This window comes from Sus scrofa, chromosome 5 (genome assembly GCF_000003025.6).
Source record: "Sus scrofa isolate TJ Tabasco breed Duroc chromosome 5, Sscrofa11.1, whole genome shotgun sequence".
NCBI classification, from domain to species: domain Eukaryota; kingdom Metazoa; phylum Chordata; class Mammalia; order Artiodactyla; family Suidae; genus Sus; species Sus scrofa.
In genome coordinates this window covers 6,317,270-6,333,733 of record NC_010447.5, presented here as the reverse complement: position 1 = coordinate 6,333,733, position 16,464 = coordinate 6,317,270, and the positions used below count along the sequence as shown (strand labels likewise).

Sequence of the window (16,464 nt, the reverse complement as noted above, 5' to 3'; positions counted from 1 at the left end):
GGGCGGGGTGAGGGGGTAGTTGGTGCGCTGAGCGTGGGGGGCCAGGCTGATGGGAAACAACCTTGGGGTCCTGGCTGGGGAGGCAGAGAGCTTCAGGCTGTTGGGCACCTGTTTAGCCAGCACCTCCCCCACCCTGCCCCCCAAAGTGCCCACATCTGCTTCCTCAGCTGCACATGTCCAGATGCAGCTTCAGGCCCGCAGCCTGAGGATCACCCCTTAGCCACCTCCCTGGCCCCTGGCTCTGTCCCTGAGCCCAGCCCAGCCCCTGCCTGGCGCAGTCTTCCTGCCAGCCCCCTCCTCCACTTTGTGTGGCCACCTTGTGTCTTTGGCCTGGTTGGGCAGGGGGCAGGGAGGTGGGGGCATTTGCATGGTTGCTCCTTTATTCAACTAGTCTGTGGCCCTTGTGTGCTCAGCACTGCAGGTGCAGGCTGGTGCCGGAGGGCCTGTGGGTCTCGAGAGGGTTAGGACGGCTCCCAGAAGGGTTGGTGTCAAGAGAGCCCTGAAAGACTGAGGGGGGGCCTGCCTGGCAGTGGGAGCAGCTCAGGCAAAGGCCTGGGAGGTGGACTGCTCAGGGGTATGGCTGGGCTGCAGAAGGGGGCGGTGGAGTCTGGCCCAGGCAAGGGGGCCTTGAATGTGGGGGTGAGGTGATGGGGACCCCAGGGCCTCGCTCCTGGCACAGATCAAGTCCTTTGTAGAAGAGGCTGTCCCGGGGCCTGTGATCCAGGGTGGGGCCCTTGGGGAGGCGGAGCTTGTCCTAGAGATTTTCATAGACCAGGTTAAATTCACCGTCCCCCTCAAATCTGTGCTGTTTCTCCTGGAAAAAAATAAAAACAAAAATAAAGAACGGTGGGGAGGGAAAAGAACAAACTTGCACAACTCTAGTTTTAGTCCGAGGCAGACAAACAGAGGACGTCCCAAGGAGCTTTGACAGGGAAGCCTGTCCTTGTCCCCAAGCCCACCCCGCAGCCTCTTCTCCCATCACGCCACCCCACGCCTGCTCTCCGCCTGCAGCCCCATTGGCCTCTCTTTCCTGCCTCGGGCTTCCCCGTGTGCTCTTCCCTCTGGGGTGCTCCCTGATCCTGGCTGTTCCCTGACTACCTCTTACTCACTCTGCCGGGCTCAGCACCCCTGAATGCCACCCCACCCCAGCTCTGAGCTGGTCCCTCCCTGGAGCCCACGCTTCACAGGGGCCACAAGAGTCTCTGTGGGTTTGTAAGATCAGTGGCCCTAGTCCTGCCGACAAGGCAGGAACATGTCTAGTCATCTGGGCCAAACCCAGGGCCTGGCACACGGGGGGCACTGCCTGGGATGGCCTGGACATCCTTGGGGCTCCCGGAGTGGGGAAGCCCTGCTCCAGTCAGGGTCTAGTTCAGGAGGAGTATGGAAAGGACTTGGAGAATCGGAGGTTCAACAAACAGAGCAGCCTAGACCGGGGGACCCAGCACCAGCGTGTCTCGCTTCACCACGGCGCTTCCAAGGTGCCCACCCACTGCGCCTGGGCTGCCAATTCACTCCTGCGCTTTCTGGTGTCCACGGCTCTGGGGCAGATGTTACTTAACTTGGGTCTCATTTGCATACAGGGCAGTTGGGTTTGTTTGTTTGTTTATTTATTGTCTTTTTTAGGGCTGCATCCATGGCATATGGAAGTTCCCAGGCTAGGGATTGAATTGGAGCTGCAGGTGCCAGCCTACACCACAGCCACAGCAATGCCAGATCCGAGCCGTGTCTGCGACCTACACCACAGCTCACGCAGCACTGGATCCTTAACCCACCGAGCGAAGCCAGGGATCAAACCTGCATCCTCATGGATACTAGTCAGATTCGTTTCTGCTGAGCCACGATGGGAACACCTTTTTTTTCCTTCAACTTTTAAAAGGCTTTTTATTTTATTTTTTCATGCAGTACCTGTGGCATATGGCAGTTCCTGGGCCAGGGATTGAATCCGAGCTTTAGCTGTGACCCTAGACACTGCAGTTGGATTCTTTTTTTTTTTTTTCTTTTTTCCTTTTAGGGCCATACCTGCGGCGTATGTAAGTTTCCAGGCCAGGGGTCAAATTGCAGCTGCAGCTGCAGCCCACAGCAACATTAGATCCTTAACCCACTGAGCCAGGCCAGGGATCGAACCCACATCCTCACAGAGACAACATCCAGTCCTTAACCTGCTGAGTCCCAATGGGAAGTCCTGCAGTCAGATTCTTTTTCTTTTTTTTTTTCTGTTTTTGTTGTTGTTGTTGTTGTTGTTGTTATTGTTGCTATTTCTTGGGCCGCTCCCGCGTCATATGGAGGTTCCCAGGCTAGGGGTCGAATCGGAGCTGTAGCCACCGGCCTACGCCAGAGGCACAGCAATGCAGGATCCGAGCCGCGTCTGCAACCTACACCACAGCTCACGGCAACACCGGATCGTTAACCCACTGAGCAAGGGCAGGGACCAAACCCGCAACCTCATGGTTCCTAGTCGGATTCGTTAACCACTGCGCCACGACGGGAACTCCTGCAGTCAGATTCTTAACCCCCTGCAGCACAGAGGAATTCATCCACTTCACAGAGGAGCAGACTGAGGTTCAAGAGAGAATCGCCATCGAGTGCTATGCCTTGGCCCCATCATGATGCTAACGACATCTTTCCTGCCCAGGCTGCCCCCAGCTCAGACTCCAGCTCCTGACTTTAGACAACATCAGCCCGGGGACACCCCCATTTGACAGTGTAGACACTATCTCATGCCCGGCGGTGGTTTCAATTGCTCACCTTGCATGGCGCCTACGGGGTCCCAGTACAACATTTGATCCTCATGGCCAGTCTGGGAGGGGAGAGCTATTAGGCTCCCCAGTTTACAGAGGAGGTGCTGTGAGCACAGAGGTCAGCCCCTTGGCCAGGGCTGCACAGCCTCTAAAGGGTTTCACTGGGCCAGCTGCCTTGGGGAGAGAGCTCTGATTCAGCGGTGGTGGCTCACTCCTGGGATCCCATTTACTCCCATTGCCCAGGGGAGGAGAGGGCCCAATGGGATAGAGGAGGAGCCAGGCTGGCCCCGCCCCTGCATACCTGGGACAGAAGGTCCTGGGCGGTGGGCGGGCCGATGGCCTCACTCTGGATGCAGTCGTAGACCTCGGTGTCTCGGCGCTGCAGGTCCTGCAGGGAACGCGGGAGGGTCAGCAGCCGCTATACCTCAGCCCTGCCCGAGGGGGCCCAGGGCAGGGGCCAAGTCTGCGAGGAGACACCACCCCCCCAGCCTCACCACGTGCGGTCGGTCACAGGGCTGCACCTTGGCACTCTCGTAGCCACCTCACCCTTCTCCTGCTTATACAGGGCGACTCCTCCCTGTGCCCCTGCTGCCTCCCTCAGGCCACCTCCAGGCTCTAGTAGAGCCGTGTGCTGAGCCCCAGTGGGCTCTCCAGGCCTCCGCCTAGCCGGCCCACTCCCACCAGCCCTGCCTGCCCTTAGGTCCTTGGGCCCCTGACAGCCAGCAGCCCCTGATGTGACACCCACAGCCGAGGCTCCAAGAGGATGCTCTCCTGGCATCTGCCCTCAACCCCTGGGCCAAAGCCCTGCCCCTGTGAGGGTCCCGGCCACTTCTCCACCCCTCTAGGTGTCCCTTAATGCCCTCATCCAGCCTGTGCTGACGGATCACCTAGGTACCCAATGCGGTCATATTCCTTTCCCATCCAGCTGTGTCTGGCTGTCTCTGGGTCTCCAGAGCTGTGGGTGGTGCACTAGGACACCAGCACCAAGTGAGCTCTGCTGAGGGGGCTCCTTGCTCTCCTGGTGTGTGGCTCAGGGCCATGCTCACTCTTGGTCCAGCTGTGAACAGCCTGACCAGAGGTCTCAGGAGGTAGAAAGAAATTGAGTTTTGCTTTTTTTTTTTTTTTTTTTTTGCGTTTTAGGGTCATGACCTTGGCAGATGGACATTCCCAGGCTAGGGGTCGGAATCAGAGCTACAGCAGCCAGCCTACACCACAGTCACAGCCACCCAGGATCTGAGCTGCATCTGTGACCTACACAGCTCCCAGCAACGCTGGATCCTTAACCCACTGAGCGAGGCCAGGAATTGAACCCACATCTTCATGGATCCTAGTTGAGTTTGTTAACTGCTGAGCCCAGAAATGGAGCTTTGAAATGACACAAGACTAGATTCGAGTCTCAGCTCTGACACCTGCCAGCCTCTGATCCTCTCTGTGCCTCAGTTTCCTCATCTGTAAAATGGGAATAATCATATCTTTCTTGCAGGCTCAATGCATGATTAAATGAGATGCTGTGTGTAAAGGGCCTAGCACAGGGGCTGGCAAGTGGCAGGGACTTAATAACTGTTGAATGATCATCGAGAGAAGCTTGATGCCTCTCTCCCTTCTCTGTGGTCCAGCCTGGACCCTCTCTCAGACCCTGTTGGGTGCTGGAGTCCCAGGCAAGGGGCAGACGCTGTTATTTGGGGGTTGTCAGAGCAGAGCCACCAACAGCCTAAGCAAGAGGCAGGAACCTTTCCTTCCCACGTGTACTTGTCATATGGATGCCGGCTTGTTGCCAAGGAGGTGGTTTCCCTGGCAACAGGCAAGCAGGGGTTGCCGAGGCAGGCTGGAGAGACAGGTGGTGCTCTGAGGCAAGAGAAGGGGGGGAGGGGGGAGGCTCTGGGAGGCAGCAGGGCATGAAAACCTGTGTAATAAACCATTTGGCACATGGGAGACCCTCACTTCAAGGGCATCACACATAGTGATGGCAAGGCTGCCCTAGGGCCCTCGGAGTCAGAAGGAAGGTGGGCCTTGGACCAGGAGCCTCCAATCTGCCTCCGGGTAGGAAAGGAGGCAAGCGGTCCCAAGGAGGAGACCCAATTCTAGTGGAAGGCGTCTTCCAGGGCCTGCTCTGGCCTGTTGGGCTTTCATGCCTACCCAGAGCCCCATGCCCTGCCGGCAAGCCTGGCACGCGGGCTTCTCAGCAGCCCTGGGCCCCCACTCTCTGTCCACCCAGACCTGTATCTCCACAGATCTGACAGGCCTCCAAGCTTGCTGGTCACAGAGAGAAGGGGTGGGTCAGCAATAACAAAGCCAACTAGTATCCATGAAGACATAGGTTCGATCCCTGGCCTCGCTTAGTGGGTTAAGGATCTGGCGTTGCAGTGGCTGTGGCCTAGGCCAGAGGCTACAACTCCGATTCAACCCCTAGCCTAGTAACCTCCATACACCACAGGTGTGACCCTAAAGAGACTGGAAAAAAAAAAAACCAGAGATGGGGGACAAAGGACCTCCTAGCTGACATCTTGGCAGGGGAGCAGCTCTCGGGTCCCACACATGGTTCTCTTCTTCCTCATGTCCAGGCCACATGCGGCCTGCCACACGCTAGCCCAGAGACGCCCAGAGCTGTCTCAGGTCACACAGCCCCTCCCACCCTCTGCTCCCTGTGCTCCCACCGGGCAGGGCATGAGGCGGAGGGACTTCCGAGCCAGCAAGAGGCAGCCCGCCCTGGGACCACACAGGCCTCTGACTCACACTGGCAGTGGTCATGCTGTGGGTGGGAGCAGCTGCTGGGCTGAGGGCAGCAGGGGGGCTGCAGAGGTTGCCGCCAATTAGCAGCTGCTGAGTGAAGCCTTTGACAAGCCCTGACCTGCTGAGCCGCATTTGCATGCAGGCTGTGACCTGCAGCACCAGGCCGTGAAACGAGGGCAGCCTTGTCTTCAGGACACCTTCTCAGCTTTCCTTAGAGGTGATGGGAACTGCTGCCCGCAGGGTAGGCCTGCGGGGAGAAGACCAGGTCTCCAAATGGGTTGGCCTGGGCTGGGCTGGGCTGGGGCTGCTTGGCTGGGACTCAGGCCCGGGATGGGCAGCGGTGCCAACCCGCGGGGTCACCGGCCCTGGCAGACGTGGGAAGTCAGAGCCAAGGCCTTTGACCAGGTGGGCCAGGACCCAGTGTGAGGCTCCTGGATATCAGTCCCCTGTAATACTGCCCCTGCCCCCTCCCATCACCAGGGAAACACGAGGCCTGTGCTGTCGGGAGCACCTCCTTGTTGATTTGCATGAAGCCCTCTGGGGGCAGATGGGGGAGATCTGGGGGCCTTGTTCAGAAGGGAGAAGTACTCGGGAGAGAAAGAGCACCTCTGCTCCAGGTCAAGGCCTGGCGCAGCTGGGATGAAGGGCCGTGACAGGAGTCTGGGGAGGCAGGACTGGGATGGGCCTCCCACGAAGGCCTCTTGTGCCAGGCCAAGGAGCTGGCAGCAGGGAGCCACTGGAGGTTTCTGAGTGGGAAGTGACAGCATCAGTGGCATGTTGGAAAGGCCCTTCCTGCTACAGTGAGAAGCAGGGGGGGGGGGGGCGGTGCTGGAGGCTGAGAGCAAGAATGAGGGCACTGGGCCAGGTGGAGGCTGGAACAGAGCTGAGGGGAGGTGCCCAAGGGCTTCTGGGGAGAGTGAAACCACAGCGCTGATGCCTGCATCCGCCGCGGGAGCCCTCTCTGTGCCCAGCACTGAGCTGCACGGAGCCCCGGCCGGGCACCTGGGACCTAAGAACAGGCCTCCACGCAGAGGATGGCTGAGCACCTACTGTGTGCCGGGCACTGCGGGGGAGGGGGGGCAAGACAGACCACAGTCACGAAAGTAAACAGTGCCACTAGGACCATGGGAGACCCAGAGAAAGGAGATGCGGAGCTCAGGAAAGGCTCCCCCTGCAAACATGCCCTCTGAGCAGAGAGCAGAGACTGAGAGAGCGGTCCCGTGCACAGTTCCAGGAGCGGGCCGGGTGCATTTAGATAAGAGCGAGGAGGCCAGTGTGACTGGAGCGAGTGAATGGAGGGGAGAGACGGCCGAAGGACCCGTGGGCAGAGCTCTCCGGGGCCACAGTCAGGGCCCTGATGTTGACTCCGAGGGAGACAGGAGCCTCGGAAGAGACAGGAGCCATTCTCTGGCCATGAGAATGGGATTCTCAGACCTCCCGCTCCAGGGATCAGCACTGACCAAAGGCCGGGCTGCTGGGCTCTGAAAACCACCCTTGCGGTGCACAGAGGCCACACCCCCACGGGCTACGCCCAGCCAATGGCTGAGCGCGGCAGAGAGGCCATCACAGCCTCCCGCCCCGCCCATGGCCTCGCAACCTCCCGAGGCTGTGCGGTGCTGTATGCTTCCTCCCTGACATCTGCTCGTTCCTTCCCCCAGCACCAGATCTGCATCGGCCCGATGGCTCTCCCAGTCTTCTTCACTTTTCCTCACAGGTGATCTCCCTAATAAAACCAGTGCACATTTACCCCTGTCTTGGTGTCTGCTTCTCAAGGGACCTGGACTCAGCCAGGACTCTGAGCAGAGCGGGATGTGATCTGTCTATGGCTGGACAGGATCACGCTCTGGCTGCCAGGTGGAGCACAGACTGTGGGGCAAGGAGGATAATGGGCCAGCCGATTAGAACCAATTGCAGGAGTCCAGGCGAGAACAGTGGTGGCTCCAGCAGCGTCAGCCCTGGCGGGGTGAGAAGGGTCAGATTCTGGATAGATTTGAAACAAAATGTGCTGATGGATCAGATGTGAGCAGTGATGGCAGGTGAGAGGGAAATGACAACGTCAACGGTTTAGCCTGAGCAACAGGAAGGATGCTGCGATCATTCACTGCGTGAGGAGAACTGTGGGAAGGGGCACTCAGATAGGTAAAGAATTGGAGATTGGTCTGAGAGAGGTGCCGGGGAGGGTTCCAAAGGAGTTGATGCTGATGTTCAGCGGAGATGTCTGGGCTGGACACAGAAATCCGGGAGTAGTCAGAGCATAGATGGTCTCAAAACCTTGAGGCTAAATGACCTCACCCAGGGAGGGAGGTGAGGATCAAAGGTAAAGCCCCTCCCCCCACCCCCGGCCCAAGGTTTAGAGGTCAGGCTTCTTCTGTTTCCTAAGGATGAACTAGTGAAGGAGGCTGCAGAGGCTTGGCAGTGACTCAGAGGGGCATCCGGAGAGTGGAATATTCCAGAAGCCAGAAAAGAAAGTGTGTCCAGGAGGAGGGAGAGCTTGATGGGTGTCAGCTGCTGCCGGTTCACCAAGGAAGATGAGGAGCAGGAACTGACCACTGGGTTTAATAATGTGGAGGTCAGCAGTGACCTTGAGATGGAAAGTTTTGGTGGGCAGAAAGCCTGACTGAATGGATTGGAAAGGAGAGAGAAACTGAAGACAGAATTTTGACAGGTCTGTTATAAGTAGTCATGGAGGAGTTTCCGTGGTGGCTCAGCAATAACGAAGCCAACTCGTATCCATGGGGATGCAGGTTCATCCCTGGCCTTGCTCAGTGGGTGAAGGAACGTTGCCGTGAGCTGTGGTATGGGTCCCAGATGAGGCTGGGATCCTGCATTGCTGTGGTGTAGGTTGGCAGCTGCAGCTCCAGTTCGACCCCTAGCCTGGGAACCTCCATATGCTGTGGGTGCAATCTTAAAAAGACAAAAAAAGTAGTCATGGAGAAAGGCCGGGATTGCTGGAGGGGCATGTGGACTCAAGACAAGGAATTTTAGAGGGAAGAAACCATAGAATGTTTCCAAGCTGCAAATGTAACACTGTATCGTTCACCTTTGGTTACACATTATGGAACCAAGACTCAGAAAGTTTAAGCAGCAGAATCTGTGAGCAAAAGAACTAGACTTTGAACCCTAGTCTGTAGGGCATACTCCGAATTCATGCTCCTCCTTAATGGGTCGAATCTCACACACACACTCCTTTTGAAAGGGAGTAGTACGACTCTGCTTTTCCTGTCACAGTACATCATGGGCATTTTTCCACATGAATAAAAAGCAAAATTTGATATATCATAAGGAGATATACACAAATCTATAGTCACACAGACAGACTTTTACCTCGACTCGCTTAAGATCTAATAGACAAAAAAATTCAATAAGGATATGGCATATTTTAACAACAGGATAGATAAACTTGACCTCACTGACACATAGAGAACACTCAGCCATGCCACAAACAATGCGAGTTCTTTTCAAATTCCTGCAAAATCTAAGCTGACCATCAAGCAAGTCTCCAAAGACTTCAAAGGATAACAAACATAAAGATTATATTCTATGATCACAATGGAATCAGTGAGAAAAAAAGCAGAATGATAACTAGAAAATAAAATTTGAAAATGAAGCAAAACCCTTTTAAATAACTCACCAGGAAAGAGGAAATCTCAATGGAAAATTTAAATTGAAAGATAATGACAACATATTAAAACTCATGGGGAGTTTCCGTCGTGGCACAGCAGAAACAAATTCGACTAGGAACCATGAGGTTGTGGGTTCGATCCCTGGCCTTGCTCAGTGGGTTAAGGATCTGGCATTGCCATGAGCTGTGGTGTAGTTCACAGACGTGGCTTGGATCTGGCGTTACCGTGGCTGTGGCTCAGGCTAGAGGCTGCAGCTCCGATTCGACCCCTAGCCTGGGAAGCTCCATATGCCAAGGGTGCGGCCCTAAAAAGGCAAAAAAGACAAACAAACAAACAAACAAAAAACCCTCAAAAAACAAAAAACTGTGGGATGCAGCTAAAGCCACACTTAAAGAGAAATTCATAGTCTTAAGTGCATAAATTCAGAATAAGTAAAAATGGAAGAGTTCCTCTGTGGCTCAGCAGGCTAAGGAGCCAGGTGTGGGTTGCTATTGTGGTTTGGGTTACTGCTGTGGCACAGGTTTGATCCCTAGCCTGGGAATTTCCACATACCACAGCCATGGCCAAAAAAAAAAAAAAAAAAAAAAAAAAAAAAAAAAAAGGAAAAAAAGAAGAAGAAAGATTAAAAATAGTTAAGTATCCAACCAATAAAAACAGAGGTGAAATATATAAAAACCCTTCCCTGGAGTTTGCCCACTGTCACCACTCCTATTCACCATCACTGTCTGAGGCAGAGCAATAAAGCAAGAAAAAAAGAAATAAAAGGTATGAAAATTAAAAAGGAAAAAAATGAAATGTCCCTTATTTATAGATGACTTAACTGGGTGCAGAGAAATTGCAAAGAATTTACAGATAAACTATTAGAATTAATTAGTGGATTGAGAAGTGTCACTCTACATAAAGTCAATATAAAAAAATCAGTCACCTGTCTACATACCAGCAACAGCCAATTAGAAAGTCTAGTTCAAATCGGCATAGCATCTGTACCCTAAAACCTTATTACGAGGATTAATGAGATAACAGGTGTAAGGTCCTACCACAGTGCCTGGCAGATACTCAATGAATGCCTCCTGACGTCATCACCAGCACTGCTCTTAAAGGCATTCTCATCTGCCCAGGTTCAACGCCAGCTGCTAGGGATGGGTCTCAAGGGCTAGCAGAGTCTTCAGCCTCCATTCACACCTCCTTTCCAGCCCTCAAACCACTACAGGGCCATTGGGCTTCTTCCCCACACTCCGGAGAAGTCAGCCAGAGCCTCAGAGAAGTCTAAACACAGGCGAGCAGGATGTTCCATACAAAAGGGAGTCTCTCCCATGAAAAATAATCTTGGAGAGGGATATTTATTCATGTGGAAAGATGTGCATGAGATATGGTAACAGGAACCAAAACAGCCGCACTAGTCCAATTTTTAAAAAAGTATGAGAGTTCCCTGTTGGCCCAGTAGTTAAGGATCTGGTGTTGTCACTGCTGTGGCTCAGGTCCCTGCTATGGCAAGCCTCCGATCCCTGGCCGGGGAACTTCCCCATGCCTCAGGCACAGCCAGAAAAAAAGTATGTGTATATGTTTGTATGGGTCCCTTTGTACTGTTTATAGGAAAAACCTGAAAGGTATAGAAGTCAATGTAATTAATATTTATCTCGGAGGAAGGTAGTCTGAGGAAGATGGTTATTTTCTTCTTTTGATGCAGAAAGATTGTGTGTGTGTGTGTGTGTGTTTGGGGTGGGGGGAGGCGGGAGAGAAATGTTTTATTTAACAGCTGGCACCAGAATTCTCCTAGGGAAAATACCTCCATGAGTTGCTGGGAGAAAAGAGAGGATACGGGGACGTCTGGGCCCCGTGGGAGCAGCGGCTGATGGAAATTCCCTGGGGCGGGGGGCCTGGAAGCCCCTTGAGAGATGCCCATGTTGCAGCCCCTTTGGGTTGTTGGCGCTGCCCCGAGGAACACAGCCTTAGCCTCGTCCCCGTCGGCCCCATCCTCAGTTAACTGGATACTCTGAGCGCCGTCAGTGCCGGGTTTTGTGGACATTGAGGAAAGTCCCACGTGTCACATGTGTGTCACGGTGGTGGGGACAGGAACAGGGACAGCACGTAGAGGCAGAGTCCTGGTACAGGAGGCAGCCCCAGAACCTGTCCTGGGGACCCTGCAGGACCCTGGCAGGGCCTTGCACCTTCCAGGTGTGGAGCCAAGACCCCTACCTTGTGGCTCATGGTCCCTTGGAGTTGAGACCTCAGCTGGCACGGGGTGGCATTCATGCTTCCCTTTCTCTACGATGCGCATATGTTACTTGTGAAACTAAAATAGATATAACTGGAAAAGAAGGTCTGTCGCCGCCCCAGCCACTAGGCAGAATGGCCCTGGCGCTGCCCAGGCAGGCGGGCTGGGCTGGGGAAGAAACAGCACCCCGGCCCATGCTCTGCTTGATCGTAAGGGCATAACATGTGTGTGGGGGGGGAGTGGGAAGAACTGAAAGCTGTTGGTGTGTGAACGGCGTGGGATGCTGCCTGACCTTTTCCTCTTTTTGTGCTTGTTGCTGTGGCTCCGATGTTTGTGCAACAGAAACAGGAAGGGGCTGGTGAGCCATTCGGCATCATCTGCTTGGATGAAGGAACCGTCTTCGTTCCTCCCCCAAAGGTGCCCTCACCGCCCCTTGTTCCAGAAGTGGAGGGGCGTGCCAAGGAGGGGCTCCTGGCGGCACCTCACATCCACGCCCCTGCCAGGGGCCAGGGCCACACCCTCGTAACCCTGCTTCACCTTCACAGAAGCCCCGCCAGGTGAGAATTCTTGTCCCTGGTTCACAGGTAAGGAAGTGGAGGCTCACAGCGCACAGAGAGGCCACGGAGCTGGTACCTTGACCAAGCCCAGGAACCAGACTCCAAGTCAGACCTGGGGAGTGGGGGAGGACTCACCGTGTAGATGGATTCAGACGGGGGCTGCTCCAGGCTGCTGGCAGTGCTGGGGTCCGGGCCTCTCTGGGCAGCGTGCTTCCATGGAGCCTGCATCTGTTTCTGTGGGAAAAGGAGGCGGGGCTGTCAGGGCTGGGGATGAGCGGCTGCCCTGTATCCCTGCACCCCCCCAAACTCCCCTGCCACCAGGGGAAAGGAGGGCAGACTGTCAGGAGAAACTGGCCACGAAGCACCTCCCTGCCTCCTTCCAGGGAAATGTGGCAAATACCTCTGAGACCAACATCAAACCACTCATTTGCCCAGAGACCCCAGAAACGATAAAAGACCCCAGGGAGGCATTGCCCTCGATCACAGAGCCCGGCTCTGGGAGGCCCATGCTGCGGGGCACAGTGCCAGCGTGACAGGGTCCCCGGCTGCAGGGCCGGTTGTTTTGGGGGGACCTGAGCAAAAGCCAGCCAGAGCAGGAGTCCCGTCCCTCTCTGTCCCCCATTGGCTCTGTGGCCTCCCTCACTTCCCCTCTCTGGACCTCAAAATCTTCATCAGCAAAATTCAGGGAGGTGAAGAGAAAGTAAGTGCTTGACACTCAGGTACCACTTAGGTGGCCCTTGTCCAGCCAACACACACTCATCAGGCACCTCTGGTTACAAGCGACCTGAAGAGGTGGACACCAACCTGGCCCTTCCGGGCAGACAGACAGTGAAGCAGCACTTTTGTCTTGTTTTTTTTTGGGGGGGGTCTTGTTTTGTTTTTGCTTTTTTGGGCCAGACCTGTGGCCTATGGAGGTTCCCAGGCTAGGGGTTGAACCAGAGCTATAGCTGCCAGCCTATGTCACAGCCACAGCAACGTGGGATCTGAGCTGTGTCTGTGACCTATGCCAAAGCTCACGGTAACGTTGGATCCTTAACGCACTGAGCAAGACCAGGGATCGAACACATCCTCACGGATACTAGTCAAGGTCATAATCCACTGAGCCACAAAGGGAACTCCTGAGGCAGCAGTTTTACCAAGGGTGGTTCATTTGCTGACCGGTGGGGCCACAGCCCCTGGCACAGCCTCTGGGGGCAGGGAGGGGTGTTGAAGACCAGAAGGCTGAGAAGTGAGGGAGGAAGAGGCGGAGGGAGGAGCACATGCCGAGGCCTGAGGTCACTTAACGATGGTCACCATGACCCAAGAGGCGAACCTGCCCTGATGGGTGGAGTATGGACGGTGGGGAACATCGGAGGGCTTTAAGCAGGAGGCGCCGGCATCAGAGGGCAGCTGCAGGAAGCTAGGCTGGCTGCTGCATGAAGCACACAGGCGGTGGGCCTCCGGAAGGTGGGGGGCTTGGGGAGGCAGGAGGCCATGCAGGCAACTCCTTCCAGGCCGGAGGGAGGCCGCCCCAACGCCCCGCTCGTCGTCGCAGGCATCACACTGCCAGCAGCGGAGCAACAGCAGCCTCATCTCAGGGCAGGAGCTAATTAAAAACCCTGGCTGCCTGCCAATCCCCAGCCCATTTACTTGGGATTAGCTCTCAAGAGCTACTTAACTCTCAGGCAGAAGCCAGCGCCACCCCCAGTTACAGCACAAAAATGGTTCAGGACTACGGGGGCCTCTGGGTGCCAGGCGGGGCTTTAAATGCGTTCCCTGCCTTATCTCCTGTGCCCCTTCACCAATCTGAAAGACCTCCTCACATCATCGTGTTCCACACAGGAGACTGTGAAGGCTGGCAACTTGCCTGAGGCCACAGAGCTGGAAGTGGCAGGGATGGGATTTGAACCCAGGTCTGTGTGAGTCACCAAGATGCTGACCTGACAGTATCTGGAGTTTTCGCTCCTCTGTTGTGTTTGAACATGTTAGGTCTCTTTGACAGTTAGATGGGTGCTGGCATGTGGGCCGCCCTTTACAGGTTGCAAAGAATTCTGGGACTTAGTCATTTAAGTCTCATAATAGCCAGAGGAGGTGGGCACGGAACTCCCACTTTCAGGGGAGGAAACAGGTTTGTCCAGCTAGTCACTGACTGCCCTTGGATCAAAGCCAGATGCCCTGTTTTTTTTTTTTTTTTTTTTGGTTTGTCTCTTTAGGACTGCAGCCACGGCATATAGAGGTTCCCAGGCCAGGGGTCCAATCGGAGCTGTAGCTGCCGGCCTATGCCAGAGCCACAGCAACGCCAGATTCAAGCCACATCAGCTCATGGCAACGCTGGATCCTTAACCCACTGAGTGAGGCCAGGCATCGAATCCCCATCCTCATGGATCCTAGTCGGGTTTGTTACTGCTGAGCCACGATGGGAGCTCCCAGATGCCTGTTTTTAAATCTAGTATTCCTGTCACTGCCAAGGCAGGTGAGTGTGGGCTCTCCTAGACCCCATGGTGTGCAAGACCCAGGCCCGGCCTCATGGTACCCCCACGAAGACTGGTGGCGCCAATGGGGAGTTAAATGCCACTGTGGGGTCCTGAGAAGGAGTCCAAGTCCGTCTGGGGTGGGGGGCACTGGGGGCTGGGGCAGACTTCTCAGGGCTTGCTTGTCTCCTGAAGACAGGAGAGGAGGCTGAGGGAGTGTCCCAGGCCTCGGAAAGAGTGCATTTAGTGACAGGGGAGCGGATGCTCCTTGGAGCCAGCCTGGCCCCATCTGTGTGCCCTGCCCCAGACTATCGACCTTCTCCTACCTACTGTGATTTTCAAATGAAGAAACCAATCAGCAGGGCCGTCAGCAGCTCAGGAGACCTGTAGAGTCTCAGTGTCCCCGTCTGAAAAATGGGAGCAATTCAGTCACCTTGCCCACCGCACAGCCTGGCCACCTCCAACTCGTCTTTCAGGCCACAGGGTCTCTTACTCTGTCGTTGCTTCTGCAAGCACTCTGTGTCAGGCTCCCCTAGGCCCCAGGGACACCGAGTCCCTACTTTCTGGGTTTAGGCTCCGGGAGGGTAGGGAGACAGTGATGACACAGAAGCAAGGGTGTGGGGAGCAGAGTGAGAAGAAGCAGGGCGAGGGGTGCTGGAGGCCTGGGCTGGGGGTTGGGGCAGGAGAGAAGGGGCTGGATCCTGGGCAGAGGGTGGACAGGCCTTGCTAAGGGATCAGTTGCAGGGCTTCGGCCCGAGCATCCAGGGCCTGGTGCCATGTGCTGGGATGGGGCAAACTTAGGGGCTTAAAGAGTGCTGTCTGGACCACATACACACAGATGCCCACAGGTGCCCGCATAGGTGGATGTGGTCTGGAGCTCCGGGAGGGCTTTGGGCAGCAACCTTGGGTGATCTGGGAGCGCACAGATGGGGGGAGCTCTGAGGAAGGGGCCCGGGACCTGCCGATGCTGAGCGGCCACGAAGATGTGGGTGACCCATCACAGGGCCACCGGGGGTTCTGAGACCAAAGAAGGAGTGGAGGGTCGGGGAGACAGGCTGTGCCCGATGCCCTCAGAGGATGAGGTCTGATCAGCATCGGAGGTTGCCTGAGCCGGGAAGCCAACCTTGACCCCAAACTGAGTGGGAGCCCTCGAACCTGCTCTCAGGATGGGAATCATCTGCCGCTCCTGGGTCAGAAGCTCGGGCTTTGATTCATTTATCAGGCGTGCTCCTGGGGTCCTCGGTGCCTCTTCCTCCCCAGCCCTGTCCTCTCGCCCCGTGGCTGGCTGCCTGGCTTGGTCTCTGGCCCCGGGACCCCACTGCATGCTCTGTTCCTGCATTCATGTCACAGGAGAGGACAGGCCACTCGTGGCATCCAATTCTGGGGCAGGGCAGCATCTATAGGGTCCATATCCGAATTTGGATCCCGCTCCAAGGAGCTCTGGGGATGTCTCTGCAACATAAACCAGAAGCTGGTCTTCCAAGTTCTCCCTCTTTCAAGGCCAGACTCGCACGCCAGCCTTCCTCCCCCAAGTGCCGGGAGGGGCGGCAGGAAGCACCGAGCGCTGCCCTCCTATCAGGGTCAGGCACCAGCTGGCCGTCTTCACCCTTCCGGGGGAGGGCAGGGACCCAGCCTCATCCCCACTGCCAGAGGAGAAAACAGACTCAGAGAGGGTTGAAACTGGACGAGAGGGCAGGGGCTGCCTCTGTCTTGCTTTCTGCTGTGTCTGGCACTTAGCCCAGTGCCTGGCACGTACTAGACACTCAACAGCTATTCCTGGAAGGAGAGGAGGCGGGGAGGAAGGAAAGTGGGGTCCCCGAGGCCACATGGCAGGGGGAGGGGCTGGACTGGAGTCACGCTGAGGCTCTGAGAGGTGTTCTCCCCTTGAGATTTTACTGAGCCCCCACTCTGTCGCGATGCCGCCCTGGCCTCGCAGGGCACTGAGATCCAGTCGTTACAACCCTGTTTTTGCCAAACAGGGGCTAAAATGGGGGCTCAAGCACAAGGTCTCACCCTAGCCCTGCTCTGCCTCCACCCACTGCGCTTAGTGCCCTTGGAAGACCCTTGCGTGGTCACAGAGCTAAGCCCGGTGTGGGGTCCCCCAGCACCCTGGCCTGAAGCGCAGTTACTGTGTCTGCACCTGCGTTCCAG

At 55.9% G+C, this 16,464-nt stretch overlaps 1 protein-coding gene across 1 annotated transcript in view; it reads right to left on the bottom strand.

The window, feature by feature from the left end:
* The window catches only part of NFAM1 (NFAT activating protein with ITAM motif 1), a 36,451-nt gene continuing 20,349 nt past the window's right edge, over positions 363-16,464 (bottom strand). Inside the window, exons 6-8 of the mRNA XM_021093097.1 lie at positions 11,999-12,097; positions 3,040-3,126; positions 363-814 (exon numbers count right to left, since the gene is read on the bottom strand). Of these exons, the coding sequence (XP_020948756.1) occupies positions 755-814; positions 3,040-3,126; positions 11,999-12,097 (246 nt within the window). The 3' untranslated portion in view covers positions 363-754. The remainder of the gene's footprint in view (positions 815-3,039; positions 3,127-11,998; positions 12,098-16,464) is intronic.